The sequence below is a fragment of the Onychostruthus taczanowskii genome, unplaced genomic scaffold (assembly GCF_017590055.1).
Source record: "Onychostruthus taczanowskii isolate IOZ18803 unplaced genomic scaffold, ASM1759005v1 scaffold37, whole genome shotgun sequence".
Taxonomy (NCBI): domain Eukaryota; kingdom Metazoa; phylum Chordata; class Aves; order Passeriformes; family Passeridae; genus Onychostruthus; species Onychostruthus taczanowskii.
This window is the reverse complement of record NW_024501126.1, coordinates 8,000,756-8,014,605: the sequence shown is the minus strand read 5'-3', so window position 1 is coordinate 8,014,605 and position 13,850 is coordinate 8,000,756. Positions and strand designations below refer to the sequence as shown.

The window sequence follows — 13,850 nt, the reverse complement described above, 5'->3', positions numbered from 1 at the left end:
TTTTTTGGAATTGGACAGATATGATTTTACAAAAAAATTCCCTCTTTTAACTCTGGCATGTGGGTTTTCTCACATTCTAGGTATTGAAAGAAGTTACTGTAAAAGCACAGGCTGCTGAGAATGTGAAGGGTGACGTTCAGAAAGTGAAAGACAAAGCCCAAGCTATTGTAGACAGTATCACAGTTGACAAAGCCATTGCTGAAGAGAAGTTGGAGGCTGCCAAGCCTGCTTTGGAGGAGGCAGAGGCAGCTTTACAGGTTAGTACATGGACCATGTATAACGTTACCACTAAGAAGGTGCATGTCTTTGGAACAAAAAATTGCAGGTGCATTGCATAACTCTTCACTTGACAAAAAGTAAATATATGTATTTTGAGACTTTTTAGGTTCTGTTTTGTTTTTCTTTTTTCACATGAGTACCAACCCCCAAACAGTCAGTTTTCAGAAAAGGGCAAGTTTTAACATTCTTTGAAACTGTAATTGAATATAGCATGTGCCACTTGTTGATGTTAGACTGTCACTGAATATTGATACTATCATTAAACAGCTTATGTGCAATGAGTGAAGTGCTGTCCATGTAAAATCAGTTGTAATTTCATCCAAATCCTAACCTTCTATTTTAAGTTTTCACAAAGAAATTGCATATTCAATAAGTTTTCTGGTCCACTATTTTCTGTCTTAAAAAATAAAATCTTTTCTTAGGAGTTTTAGCATCATCAAGGCTTCATTTCCCTCATCATACTTTTCTTGTGAAGCTTTTTTAATATAATGTCAATATATTTAAGCTTACAAAAGATGAATATTAGTTGATCTTGCATAGTATTTATCTTTGTCTGCTCAGCTGACTTTATAGGAGGATGCGCCTCAAGACATTTTGCTGTGAGCAGCACTAGTGGAATCTGAAATATACCTGTTAGATGCTAGCAGGGAGCTCACATCTCAAGAAACAGAAAAGTATGAAGAAAAAACCTGAAGGGTAGACAAACCTCAAAGGGTTTTATGTAGATTTTCTGGAAATTATACCTTTCCATTTGAGAGGCTGCCAGCAGTTGTGATGGTTAAAGACTGATTTGAAGGAATGGCATGATTAGCTTTGAAATCTAGTGTAGAAGAATTTTTGTGGATCTCCTAAATGTAAGACTTGACTTTGAGTGGAAGATGTTTAACAGCCTCTGACTGCCATGATACTTAAAGGACAGAGTGCAAAAGTCTAAATGAAGGTTGATGACCTGACAGCTGGGAAGAGTGAAATAGGAGAGAAGGTTTGTATTATAAGACCCTGATACAGCCACAGGAAAAAGTTTAAAGAGCTAGCAGCAAGAAAACAGCAAACCTGGTAGTGGACAAGCATTCTGACAAATGAAAAAATAAGCATTGTTTATTAGTCAGCATCTGCAGTATAAAGAGGGCACTAGTATTATGTGTCTGGGCCTGTATCTTATTAAAGGTTACTTTCTGCTTTTGGCTAAAATGGCTGAACCAAAACAATACTGCTCTTCTTGAAATGTAGGGTGCTAGTAAATGAAAACCTGAATTCAAGAAAAAGCAATGCTGGCATTATTGTAAAACTTCTCAATGGGAAAAAGTATTTGGGCTTAATCTTTAATTCTTAAATTTTCTATAGTAAATTACTTTGCCTACGTCTAAAGGAGAAAGGTAAACTATCATAAAAAGACCCCTAGCAGAATATGCCTATGTATTCTCAGCACTCACTCACTCCCTTAAGCAAGAATCTTCTATGTATGGGTCTGCATCTTTCAAAAAATGAATCTCATAATCATTACAGATTTGCAAATTTGAGCTAGGGATTCCTGTACTAGGATTCTGCTTGCAGAGTAGATAAATGCCTATTAAAATATTTGATAAACAGAAAGGTCATTAGCCAGATGAAAAAGAAAAGTGATTAGCTATTTTACTCAATTTTTAACATATTTTAAGAATGATAAATGCTACATTAAGAGAAAGGTAGGTACACACTTCATAAGCTTTTCTAAACATAAAGTGGATTAGTTTTTTAAAGTTTGAGTAAGAATTGTCAAAGTTCAGTAAAACTTTATTGCACTTTGCCCTGTAATAAAAATAGCACATCAAATACACAACTATAGACAAGTAAATAAGTAAATCAAATTTAAATGTAACAATTTGGCCACAATTTGTATATTAGCAAAAAAAAAAAAAAAAAAGGCTGAGCTGAATTTCCTAACAGTCACTAAGAAACACTGGTAAAGTTTTCATGCAGATATCTGGAAAATCTCTGGTGAATTATTTGGTGCACACTGAACCCAACAAGCAGTAAAATATTGAAAGGAAATTAAGGGCTGGCAGAGGGAAGGCAGCCTGGATAGTCTGCAGTGCTTTTAAGTCCCTTTATTTAAGTATAGACACAAGTAATTAAAATCTGCCTTCATGAATTCCCAGTGGGGTGTGTGCTAGGCTAGAAGCAAGATGTCATGACATTCACAGTAATGTGTTGCTTGCTGTTTGGGCTGTCGTGTACTTGGACCGATTAAACTGCCTGTAAATAAGCAAAGCTTCTGCTCAAAGTTGTGTGTGTTGTAGGAGTGGGGCTGTTCCCATTGTTCAGTGGTTTTGTTGCTTTGTATGGGGTGTAGTAAACACTGCTGCTCAAATCAATTCTTCTCTATGGAGACATCTTCAGCAGTTTTTTCTGATAAGTCTTTTCTGATTCATCACATAGAGTTATGAATTAGTGTTAGGCTTACACCCTGGGCTTATTTAGCCTTATTTATTAGGGTCTGGGTTTTCATACCTTAATATAATATATTTTTCTTACAGGCCTGCTTCTAGGCCAGGAATATTCCTGGTAAAATGTATTAGAAGGTACAAGCATATACATATACCAGGCATTGCCACTGGTTTCCTTAACTCACCTTCATTTTCTGGGTGTCAACAAAAAGTCTTTCCTTTCTAAACACAGTTTCTGGTCAATATGTTTGCATTTCAAAAACAAGTGAAATTCCAAGATATTTCTGGTTTGCTCTTTTTTATTGTCAAAACAGGTCATTGTAGTTTTGAGTTTAAAGGTGCTGCTGTGGAGGTGCTGTCCTGAGGTTTCCTAGGGGTTGATAGGAGTTAGTAGTAAAAATCTGACTGGGGGGGTCCTTCTAGCTTCATGCTTTTTATAGGTAAAAATAACATATATATATATTTTTTCTCCCATGGATTAATACCGTTGGTGAGCTTATGCTCCATGTTTTATTAACTAAACAGTAGCAGTAATTGCTTTGCTCTGCTTTCAATTCCTAGACAATAAAGCCTGCGGACATTGCCACCGTGCGCACGCTGGGTCGGCCCCCGCACCTCATCATGCGTATCATGGACTGCGTGCTGCTGCTCTTCCAGCGTAAGGTCAACCACGTGAAAATCGATCAGGAAAAATGCTGTACTGTCCCGTCGTGGCAAGAATCGCTGAAGCTGATGACAACAGGGAACTTCTTACAGAGCCTACAGGTGCTTGCGCAACCTTTTTATTTTTTTTTTAGTTTTATTTTTATAAATAAGGGACAATGTTTTCTCTGGTGTTCATAGGAGAAAAATGTGCAAGGGAAATCACACGATAGATCTGAAATGTTAAGAGCTTAAGAATAAATATGTCAGAATGAAATAAACTTTAATCCTTCTTGCAAAGTCATGTTATAAATCAACTATAATTTTTCCTAAGCAAGGCATTGAAATTGTTTTAGGTGAGAAATGACTCAAAGCTTGAAGAATTTGGTTTGGATAGCCATTGCTTATCTGTTTCATTAAAGCTGATAACAAACATTTTTTTTCTGGTATTTAACTTTTCATTAATTTTCAACATTTTAGCTTGTGTGCTGGTTTGGAAAAGCATAGATGGTTATTAGGCTGAACTCAACCAGGACTTCTTAAAATGTGGAATTTTTTTGGTTCACATGATTTGTCTAGTGAAATGGAAAGACTAATTAACTGGTAAAAAACCACTTTTCATAACCTAACTAACAATATTATGATTTAACTAGTTGGAATAAATTGTATGTTTTCCTGCTCCACTGAGTGTTATAATCCCTGATTTCTGCATTTTGAGTTTACTTAATTTGTCACTGGTCTAGTAGAAGGCTTGACCTGCTTTGTATGGCTGGTAGTGGCATGGATCTTATTTATGTAGTATTCACATTGCATCTACTTGTAAAGATTTTTAATTTTCTAAAGGACTTCAACATTTCATTTTGCTCGTGCTTAATTAAACCTATTTGTACTTCAGGGAACAGCTCTTTTTCAAGTTTGTCTGGGATTGGGTTTTATTATACATTGTAAATAAATTTGAGGGAGAAAATTGAGAGCTTTTCAGGAGGAAAAAAGGAAAATATGCTTTTTCAAGAAAAGAGTAAAATTAAATTATTTAAAAATTAAATACGTTCCAGTAATTAGACAAGGTAATGTAAGGGTAAGAGAGATGGCTTGACCTTTGAAAGGACTGTCTTGCAGAATGCATGATTTTCAACTAGTTTTTTTGAACTAGAGCTTAGCTCTTCATTTTCTTTTTGAAGATTGTTAAAACTTATCCTGTACTAAGCAAAATAAAATTTCTAGCAGGACCAGTGGTATTTTGAAACAATGATTAGCTGTGTAACAGGAATAGTGAGTGTCAGATAGCAAAGATCATAAACAAAAGCAGACTTTTTTCCATTTTGTAGGTATATATAACAGTAGAATGACTTTGTAAAGGTGTCAAAGATACATGTGACAAATAATTTCATATTAGTTGTTTGTAAGTAACACTTGTGATCTTTCTAGTGTTCTATGTGTTCTGAAATACATGTATATATCATTTACACTTACTGCATATATTTTGTATCTTGCACTTTCAAAAATTTTTTTCAGCAATTTCAGAAAGACACAATTAATGAAGAAGTGGTAGAACTTTTGAGCCCTTATTTTGAAATGGTGGACTATAACATTGAGACAGCTAAGAGAGTATGTGGGAATGTTGCTGGCCTTTGCTCATGGACCAAAGCTATGGCAGTATTTTTTTCCATCAACAAAGAAGTATTACCATTGAAGGTACGTCTGTTGGTCAGTCAAAGACACCCTCTGCTCCTTCTCATCCTCACCTGTTTGCACTTGAGGATTTAATCAGTGGGATAGTTCATCTGCCTTATTTGAACTGGTGGTTCCCTCTCTTGAAATTTATTGCCTTGAACACTGTACTTCTACAATAAAATACATTTCAATTGTACCTCCACTTGTACATTTGAGTTGTCAAAATTATGAAAGAGATGGTGTGGTTTTATGCCTCTGGACCTCTACTGGATGGAGTTAAAGCATCTGTCATCTAGTTAAATACACTAATGAAATTGCTCTACATTATTTTGTATTAAGCAGAAAAAATTCTTGAGATTTGGTTCTTTTAATACTCCAGATCTCAGTTCATAAGAAGATTGTACAGATACTCTTTATCAGTGTTATGCAGAAAAAAAAACCCCAGGCCTAAGTAGTTAGAATGAAAGTCGGGAAGAATGTTGTCAAGCATGTTTAACAGAGAATAGCTTGTATTATAATGTGAATGACTGAGGAGGAAGCAAGATTTGTATTTCAGCCTAGCATATTGGTTGGACAAATCAAGTAGACTTGTAGAGGCATCATTCTCTTCTGCAAGCCACGTCATACTAACTTTTGTGTCACATGAAGAGCAACTGGCATTCCCAGAAATATTTTTGGTTTTTTTCCAATTGACATTAATCCAACTGTTCAAGTGCAGCTATCTGAAATAAGAATTTAGTTTGTTGTAAAATGCAAATAAAAAGTTTTGCTGTGTTATGAAATCTCTGCTGAAGAGTTTGATTTGGAAATGTAGTGCAGGAAAACTTTCTGAAGTGTATTATAGCAAATACTTTGAAATTCGCTGCGTATGAATACACTTCTATGTTTTTATTCTTTGTAGGCTAATTTAGCAATTCAAGAGAAACGCCTAACCAGTGCTATGCTGGATCTGCAGAAAGCTCAAGAAGAGTTGGGAGCCAAGCAAGAAGAATTAGATATTGTGCAGGCAGAGTATGAAAATGCAATGAGAGAAAAACAGGTGAACTGCCTTTCACAGGAAAAGTTTCTACTCTTGCTTTAAGGAACACGTAATATGTTCTTACAATTTCACTGTTATTCCTTGAAAAGTATGTTGATGGACAGCAGATAAGAGGTAGTATTTGAATACTCCCTTTTTGCTTTCTATCTCTCTCCTTTGCCTCTGATCCTCTCCCGTTTCCTCCCACCCCCTCAAAACTATTTTATTTGTATTCTTTATTCAGTGCCTATTACTGTAGCTTCAAATTTCATGCATGTTATACATGTAAAATGTGTTTGAAATTCTGAGTAGAATTCCACAGAATTAATAAGTATCAAGAATTTTACATGCTATTCAACAACTGCACCAAAACAAAAGCTAAGAACAGACATATTAAAAAGAAATATTGAATAATGTTTCTGGGAGATGTTGATAGTTTGTCCTGATATATTTTTTCCATCTCACTTTCCCTCCTCTGCATGGTGATAGAGATGTTTAAGAATACATTTCTAACCTGTTCTATATCTCCTGGTTTAATGAGGTGTAGAGATTTTTTCTGCCCTATCAGATGTATGACTGTAAACAATTTCTCTTGTTGCATGGTTTTCTCTAGACTTTGCTGGAAGATGCTGAGCGTTGCCGACATAAAATGCAAACTGCCTCGAGTCTTATAAGTGGTTTAGCAGGTGAAAAAGAGAGGTGGACAGAACAGAGTAAAGAATTTGCCATGCAAACCAAGAGATTGGTTGGTAGGTTTTTATCCAAACCTTTGAATTTGGAAGCAAGTTGTTTGAATTATGAGCAGTGGAAGTGAAAACATTTGTAATGACAAACTTTTCCTTTGTATCTTAGATCCCTGTCTCAAAACCAAGGATAATTGTTTTAATTTCCTTGCTAAAGCCCTGTTAGGTGAAAAGTAAATATAAGGCTAAAGTTCATATTTAAAAAAAAAAATAGGTAATGGATGCTGTGAATGTGGTGGCACATATTTGGGACACTAAAATTTTAACTGGACTGATATTTGTAGGTAACAGTTCAAAGAGAGTGATATGTTAGCAAGCACTAATAAAACGTGTATAACTGAGGATATATATTGAGGTGAGGAATACTGATGCTCAGGCACTGACATTTATATGTAGAAATCAATATTTTTAACTGCAGTTACTAATGTTCATAAGAATTTGCTTCTTAGAAGGTCATTATTATTTTTTAAATTCACACTTGTAAACTGAAGTACTTCATAATAAATAATTGGTTCATTAGTTAGATCAATAAATGAACATTATCTTGTCATTTATTGGGCTGAACTATCTTCTCTGCTTTTTACCTTGAAAGGCTGCAAAAAGCAACCTTGTTGTATGGGTTGTACTATGGTAACTCAATTGTGGTTTATTTGATGCTATAATATATACATTGGTATTAACTTATTAAAAATCCAGGACACCTTCCCCACAGATTTGTCCTATTTCTTTTACAGATAACTTGAAAGTGTCCAAAAAATACTAGGGCTCGGTATAAAAGTATGATATCTTCTCCAGTTTAAATTTTGCATTCTTATGTCAGAGGTACAAAACCCCCTCAGACTATGATGTCATGAAATTTAGGGGGAAAATTTTGAAACTGAACAGAAGATTAAAAGTTGTCACACTTAATGCCTCCATAATTATGTTTGTGACAGGTTTTGCTACCAGTACTCATCACTGTAATTGATTTACAGTAATTTAATTGAATTAGTACTTAGAGGGGGGGTTCCCCCCTGCCCCCCCCCCCGCCCCCCAACACACACACACCCCAAATTGTTTAAGCCTGTTCTTATGAATGCTCAAGGAAATGATGAAACTAAAAGTTTATGACTAAATCCTCTCTGCCATGTCCTGCTTGTTCAGGATCTGGTGTTTGGAATAGCATTACATGTGTGTTGAGTTGACCTTAACAAGCTGCCAGATGCTGATCTCTTGATTCCTACAATTGCATAGTAAAAACAAATTAAATGTGGTTTCCAGTGAAATGTACCATTGTCATGCCATGCAGTGAGCCTTGGAAAAAAGATTGATTTGTCTTCTTTATGGGTCAAAGTGTGTTCTTCAGCCAAAACTTGCAGCTGCTAGTGAAGGAAACAGCTTGTTCATTAATAGAATTGGCAAAATTATAATGCTTTGTTTTGTTTTGTTTTTTTTCCCTCCTTTTTCTCTTTGAGGTGATGTACTCTTGGCTACAGCTTTTCTGTCCTATTCTGGTCCTTTTAACCAAGAGTTCCGCAGTCTGCTGTTAAATGACTGGCAAAAGGAAATGAAAAGCCGAAAAATTCCTTTCCGTAACAACCTGAACCTCATAGAAATGTTGACTGATGCTCCAACTATCAGTGAATGGAACCTGCAAGGATTGCCAAATGATGACTTATCCATACAGAATGGAATCATTGTTACTAAAGCATCTCGTTATCCTTTATTAATTGATCCACAAACACAGGGTAAAATTTGGATTAAAAATAAGGAAAGCAGAAATGACCTTCAGGTAATAGAAATGCTTCTGCTTTCATAATCCCTAGAAACTCTTAGCATACAGGCATTACAATTAATTGATTCTCCTAATGCTTAGGAAATGACATTTGTACAAAAAGCCTAGCTTGAATATAAAGAATGTCTCAGATATATTTTAGTGGATTTGAGATTTGACTAGAGTTGGAAGCATATCCTTTAGCACCAGTGACTCAATTTGTTTAATGAATTTATTTTAATGGAACATAATCTTTGGAAAATAGGCTGGATGGGAAATGTCTGGTAATAAACATGTTTCCAGAATAATGTGTTAGGAAAAAAAAACCAACTAGTTGATTAATACAATTTCATGTAAGTGTTTATAAATGAAAAATCCCAGCAAGATATTTTTTCATCTTTTAATCAGAAATTATTGCTAATTGTTGTTGTCTTAGTATGGATGTCAGCTGCTAAGTGCTCTGCAAATATACAGGGAAGACATAGTGCTACATTGTATAGTCTGAGGCAAGATATACAAATTCAGTTCAAACAACAAAATATGAGGAATTCCTGCAATTATGATGACACCAATAAAGCAGCTTTAAAAAAAATAATCCCTGAAATCCATAAAAGTAGTTTGAGGTGTGATAATAGAGTGGTTCTGTGCATACAGCTACCACTTTCATGCTGATTGTTATCTAGGTGTGGAAACCTTTAATGACCTTAATAACCTTAGTTACGATAAAGATATTTGTTAGTTTTTTTCCAGCTTTATTAAAGTTGAAGCTAAATGTGCTTTTTGAACATGTTGAAAATCCCAGTTATACTGGGGACTATTTAAAGCAAAGTCTTATTAGGGTCCTGTTCCATGTAAACCTCTAATTTTCAAGGGTGAAAAAAACCACAGAAAAATACTTATCTTGGAATTGACCCTGCTGTAGTTTCACTTGGTGATGTTAGCCAAGATAAAATTGAAGGTGCTAAAAGGTTCCTGTGAATTTTTCCTTGGAAATTCTTGAGTAGTTGCACTCATAGGATATGAAAATTGGAAGTGCTCAGCGCTGCTTTGCTTCTACCTTTGCAACTGAAAAACAGAACTTTGCATTCCATGAGATCTGGCAATAGGGTATGCTGATGTTACCTTTCCTTGACAAGCTCAAAATCCTTGAGTTAATACTAGTCTACTCACAGGATCATTGCTTTTGGCAGTACTTCAAAGAAAATGAAATAATTTGTAAATACAAAACTAAGAAAAAGATTGGTAAACGAGCATAAGGTATTGCATCTATGTTTTTAGATCACTTCTTTGAATCACAAGTATTTTAGAAACCACTTAGAAGACAGCCTTTCTTTGGGAAGACCTCTTTTAGTAGAGGATGTTGGAGAAGAGCTGGACCCGGCACTTGATAATGTTTTGGAAAGAAACATCATTAAAACAGGTTCAGCCAGCAAGGTAAAAATAAACAAGTGAGCAAACATATGGAAATTCCCCTTTCCTCCCTTCCCCTCCCCACAATCTGTCCTTAGCAAAATAATTCCTAATAAATATAGGACTATAAAAATTAAACTCTTGATTTTCATTAATACTAATGAAAGAAAAAATAAGCATGGGTTTAAGTTCACAAATGGTTAATATATTTAAGGTATAGAGTTCCTTATTTATTTCCTTATGACAATTTTTAGAAGTTGAAATAATTTTTGGATGGGCCATTTAAGATGGTCCTTAACTTGTATCAACAGATTTTTTGCATCAGCTGTATGATTTAAAACTGTATTTTTATGTCTTTAAGCAGAATAATGTAACCTTTCTTTCCTATATGCAGTATCTGAAAAAGTGTGTATCGGCTCTTAATATTTCAAGACCTGTTTTTAACATTTTTCTTAAGGTCAAAGTTGGTGATAAGGAAGTGGATGTTATGAATGGCTTCAGACTTTACTTTACTACAAAACTGTCAAATCCATGTTACTCTCCTGAAATTAGTGCTCAAACTTCCATAATTGACTTTACTGTAACCATGAAAGGTCTTGAAAATCAACTCTTAGGCAGAGTCATTCTCACAGAGAAGCAGGTAAAAGAATTGATTGCATCTCTTTTCCTGTCTGTAGTTCTTATATTTACCTGTAGAATGTTTTACTTTAATTTATTACTCTCTATTCCCATGTTGCAAGGTAACTTTCTGGCTCTCTCTATTGTGATTATTCTTACTATAACCTATTTGTAATGGTTTAAAAAGTGACACAGAAGCAATTGACTCATTCATGTGGAAGTTTCTCTGTCTCTTTATTGTTGCAACTGTACTTTATTAACCTTATTTTTCCTGCCTCAATGAGTTATAACCTCAAGAATGGACTGCGGAAAGCAAAAGAGCCTGAAATCAAAACTGATGTTCTTCTGGAACTCATGACAACATAACCTAATGCAAAGAATTCAGACTTAGTTGCTTCCTTGCTCCAAGGGAAAATGGGCTACCTACTGACGTACCTTGTGACATTGCAGATATATTAGTTGATGAAGTCCAGGTTCAAGATGCCAGTCCCAGTCAAAATGCCAGCTGCAGTTCTGGAGGGAGGCTGATTGGTGTCTTTTTAACTATGGAACAGCTAATTCCTGTAGCTATAAGGACAGGCAATGTTCATGTCATAAGAAACGCTATGCAGTTATGACTGTATTTACTGATGTATTTACTGAGATTTTGGCAATAGTTCCAGTTTACCTTCACTAGAGAGGAATGACAGGAATATCTTTGTTTCCTTGTTGTGGCATCTGTTGAGGTTCTCCTGTCCTTCCAACAGCTCCCTCTTTCCCACCAGTGTAAGATTTTTCTTGTTAATGGACTCAGGCATCTTGTTCTTGTCAAGTAGTTGCATTTCATTCCTAAACAGTGCATGGATCTCGTGAGAGAAATCACACTCAATCTGTTAAGGTCTGTTTTTTGTCAGACAGCTTCATTGCACCATCAGCTTCTCTTCAACCACTGACAGCTTGTCAACCCACTATGTAATGAAATTATCACTGTCTATCTAAAACACGCTGTGATGTGTATATTCACGAAGCCTTATGCCAAACTTCACTTCTTGGGCCTTGAAATACAGTGCATTCCTCCAGGAGACAGTAAGTTTATCAGATTCCTCCAGTCATTGCTGTTGCTGTGTGTTTGCTTGGAGGGCACAAAAGAGGAAGGAGCTTGACTTCTCTCAGAGGAGTTAAGAGGTAGATGGAGAAGTAACACTCAGGTTGGAACATGAAGAATTCTGATTAGATATTAGAGAAAAAATAATTACATTGAGAGTGATCAAACCCAGGGGAAGATTAATCAAGGATTTTGTGGAATTTCTGTTCTTGGAAGGGTTCAAGCTTCACCTGGACATTGCCCTGACCGACTGAGCTGTTTAGGTCTGAGCTAAACTGGGTTGACCTGGTTAATTTCTGTAGGTGCCTTCCAAATTAAAATTACTCTACTGTTCAGTGGCCTTGTTGTCACTAAGTGGGAATGTCTAATAGATGGGCATACAGTGCTTTCTCTACCAGCTTCTCAGATGTTGTACTCACTACTGTTCTGTTTAAAACCACCTGGAAATATTTCCTCTAGATCAATGACAGGTGAACCACTTGACAGGCAGGGGAACTTCTACAGAATATACTTACCACATTGCATTTTCTTGGCCTCTATTTATACACCTTGTGGTTCAAGGTATCCTGAGGAGTCAGTTTGAATACATCACACCATCCAAACACTTTCCTCTGATGTCTTATGATGCATCTTTGGGAATTTGGGGGTTTCCCTCTTAAGTGTCAGCATTCTTACTACCTTTTGTAGCTTTTGGTAGGAAGGCAGTGGAATTATTTTACTGTGAGACAGTTTGCCAAATTATTTGAGCAGTATGACTGCTTGATGATATCCAGTGTTACAATGAATGTGTGGAATTTCTGTCCCAGAAAGAGAAGAGATTATTTACTTGAAATCAGAGTTCTTCAAGATTTTTATGCACATTTCTATCCTTCTTCCTATTCTATCATCTCTTATATGGTTCTGGTCTTAGAATGAATGAGGAATAGACCTCCAGCAAGAAAAAGGAGTGTTTACAGCATGGTATTTAAAGTTTCTGCAAAGTCTGACTCTCTGTTGTCTGCTGTGCCTATTAAAATAATCTTTGTCACACATATCTCACAGAATTAATTGTTTACTGATAGGAACACGGGTACTGATTTCTTATTTTTCACCAGAATGTTAAACCAATTGCAAGATACAAGTGAAGCATAAGGTCAAGGGCAGCTGGTATATCTGTATAAATTTGATTCTACTATATTTCTTGGAATAATAGGATTTGAAAGATTTGATATATGTCTGGAGGTAGTATAACTTATGATGTTTTAATGATATCGTTATTTTGATAGATTGGCTGTTATGTAATTTGACAAAAAAACTTGTTTGTTTAGTGTCATAGGAAAGATTAGTAGTGGGATAACAATATGCAATAACTCTTTATTGCTTTTTGAATTTTTGCATTCATATATCAAGATTTTGCTGGAAAAAGGCTCAAGTTTTGTAAGGAATAGTTGATGGAAATTCCTTTACTTGTGAATCATTTTGTGACAGGATGATATAAGCTATGTATCAGATTTCATATTTTATGAACATTAACAAGAAATAGCATTCTTTGGTACAGTTGGTAAAATGTCATCTCCTTGTGAAAGGAACTCCATAAAACTGGATTTGAAATAGACTGTGGTGCAAGTTCCTTGAATTTATGAATATGGTAACTTGGCTTATTTTTTCTGCATCCTTGATGCTATGACTGAAAATTGTTGAAGATATGAAGAAAGCTTTCCACTATTTACACTTTCTGATCTACAAAAATATTTTAAGAGCTTAATAGTTGAATTTTTTTTCAGTAAGGTTTTCTTCTAGGGTTACTTCACTTTAGCTTGGTAACTCTGTTCCCAACTTATTTCTCAGGCTTTTCTTGTGAGGAGAATTGCTTTCTGTTTTTATGAAGCATTGAATTCTAAAGTATGTTTAAATTTTTGAACTGAGCTCAGCAAAATGTGAAGTTTAATTTGGCACGGTATGTTAATTATTATATTTAATTGGATGATAACTTTCTTTCAGTGCTATTCTTTAAAAAAAAAATTCTGCTTCATCAAACTTGCATGAAAAAAATGCTTCATGAAACTGTTACCTGGAACTTCAGTTCCATGAAGCAGCAGTTGATTGAAATGCAGATAACTGTAGTTTTCTTGTCTGTTTTCATCAGTTTTTGTCAGAATCTTTTTATTAAGTTATGTTGTATTTGCATTATTCTAAAATGATTGTCCCACTAAATATTTTATAC

The 13,850-nt window shown here is 35.2% G+C and overlaps 1 protein-coding gene across 2 annotated transcripts in view; it reads left to right on the top strand.

Annotated features, from left to right (window-relative positions):
* DNAH5 (dynein axonemal heavy chain 5) overlaps nucleotides 1-13,850 on the top strand; it is a 116,178-nt gene that overhangs the window by 85,309 nt on the left and 17,019 nt on the right. For both annotated transcript variants that reach the window (XM_041411771.1, XM_041411770.1), the window contains exons 58-65: nucleotides 81-257; nucleotides 3,267-3,470; nucleotides 4,863-5,042; nucleotides 5,923-6,060; nucleotides 6,653-6,788; nucleotides 8,237-8,553; nucleotides 9,814-9,969; nucleotides 10,403-10,585. In XM_041411771.1, coding sequence (XP_041267705.1) covers nucleotides 81-257; nucleotides 3,267-3,470; nucleotides 4,863-5,042; nucleotides 5,923-6,060; nucleotides 6,653-6,788; nucleotides 8,237-8,553; nucleotides 9,814-9,969; nucleotides 10,403-10,585 — 1,491 coding nt within the window. The remainder of the gene's footprint in view (nucleotides 1-80; nucleotides 258-3,266; nucleotides 3,471-4,862; nucleotides 5,043-5,922; nucleotides 6,061-6,652; nucleotides 6,789-8,236; nucleotides 8,554-9,813; nucleotides 9,970-10,402; nucleotides 10,586-13,850) is intronic.